This window comes from Octopus bimaculoides, chromosome 3 (genome assembly GCF_001194135.2).
Source record: "Octopus bimaculoides isolate UCB-OBI-ISO-001 chromosome 3, ASM119413v2, whole genome shotgun sequence".
Classification (NCBI taxonomy): Eukaryota; Metazoa; Mollusca; class Cephalopoda; order Octopoda; family Octopodidae; genus Octopus; species Octopus bimaculoides.
The window spans coordinates 74,139,356-74,140,510 of record NC_068983.1 but is presented as its reverse complement, the minus strand read 5'-3'; the positions used below and the strand labels follow the sequence as shown (position 1 = coordinate 74,140,510).

Genomic DNA, 1,155 nt, shown 5'->3' with positions numbered 1-1,155 from the left:
TATATATACACATACACACGCAAATGATTTTATATGATGAACACATTTGAAAATTTTTTCTACTTACACCAAGCACGAAGGTTCCAAGGAATTCGGCTAACATTTCCCTGACCAACTCATTGTGTATTCTTAAATTGTATCGAATTTTCTTTGTTAGTGGCATCTTGACTATTATTTCTTCTCCGTATCTTCTTTTGCTTTCCCTTCTTTTTTCTTTCTCTCTCTATCTCTCTCTCTCTCTTTCTCTCTCGCTTGCTTCGTCTTCTTTCTGTTTATAGAAGTTCTGTTGAAGCCAATATAAGACCGGAAATTTTGACAAACGTTCCTCTCGTTATGAGCAAAACTACGATAGATTGTAACTTCCTGTACAGTTTTGTCGTTTGAACCTCCCTACCCCATTCCCAGCTATAGCTAGCTACCTGTCTAACTAATTATAAATTTATCTCATTATCTAGCTACCTATCTAACAACCTACCTTACTATCGAGCTATTTATTTCATTATTTATATACCTTATTAAACAAGCTAAACGTATGTTATATATGTGTGTATATGTAGGTGTATATATATATATATGTGTGTGTGTTTGTGTGTGTTTGTGTGTATGTGTGTGTGTGTCAGTGAGAGAGAGAGAGAGACTGAAGGTGTTTGTTCTATCAAAATACCCAGATTTATATAATGTATAAGTGCGTGTGTGTGTCTGTGTGCACGTGTCTGTGTGTATATATGTATGAATGATGTATGTATATGTGTTTGTCTCTATGTGCATATATATATATATTATATCTTCATCAGTATGTATACCTATCCATTTTGTAATCTGTAAAAATTTAAATCTTCAGCAAATAAATACGTAAATATATCAGTCAGTTACGTGGTATTTTCATAATTATTTGATAATGTTATTTTAAAAATTACAATTCCCCTCGTTTTCCAGCTTCATAAATCATATTCCACGTTCGGCACAAAAATTAGATCCTCAAATAAAACACAAAAGACGTGCATGATGGTATATATATATATATATATATATCTTCGTTTCTCAATATCATTCCAACTTTTCTTCCATTTGTTTCATTATTTCACTTTATATTAGATGCAGCTTGCCTTTGTTGTTGAGATTGTTGATTACTATTAACTTATAACACTAAAGTAT

General features: G+C 31.7%; 1 protein-coding gene across 1 annotated transcript in view; it reads right to left on the bottom strand.

Moving 5' to 3' along the window:
• Positions 1–315, bottom strand: part of LOC106879093 (aquaporin-9) — a 78,146-nt gene extending 77,831 nt beyond the window's left edge. The window contains exon 1 of the mRNA XM_014928527.1: positions 68–315. Coding sequence (XP_014784013.1) covers positions 68–163 — 96 coding nt within the window. The 5' untranslated portion in view covers positions 164–315. The remainder of the gene's footprint in view (positions 1–67) is intronic.
• Between the last annotated feature and the right edge of the window lie 840 nt (positions 316–1,155).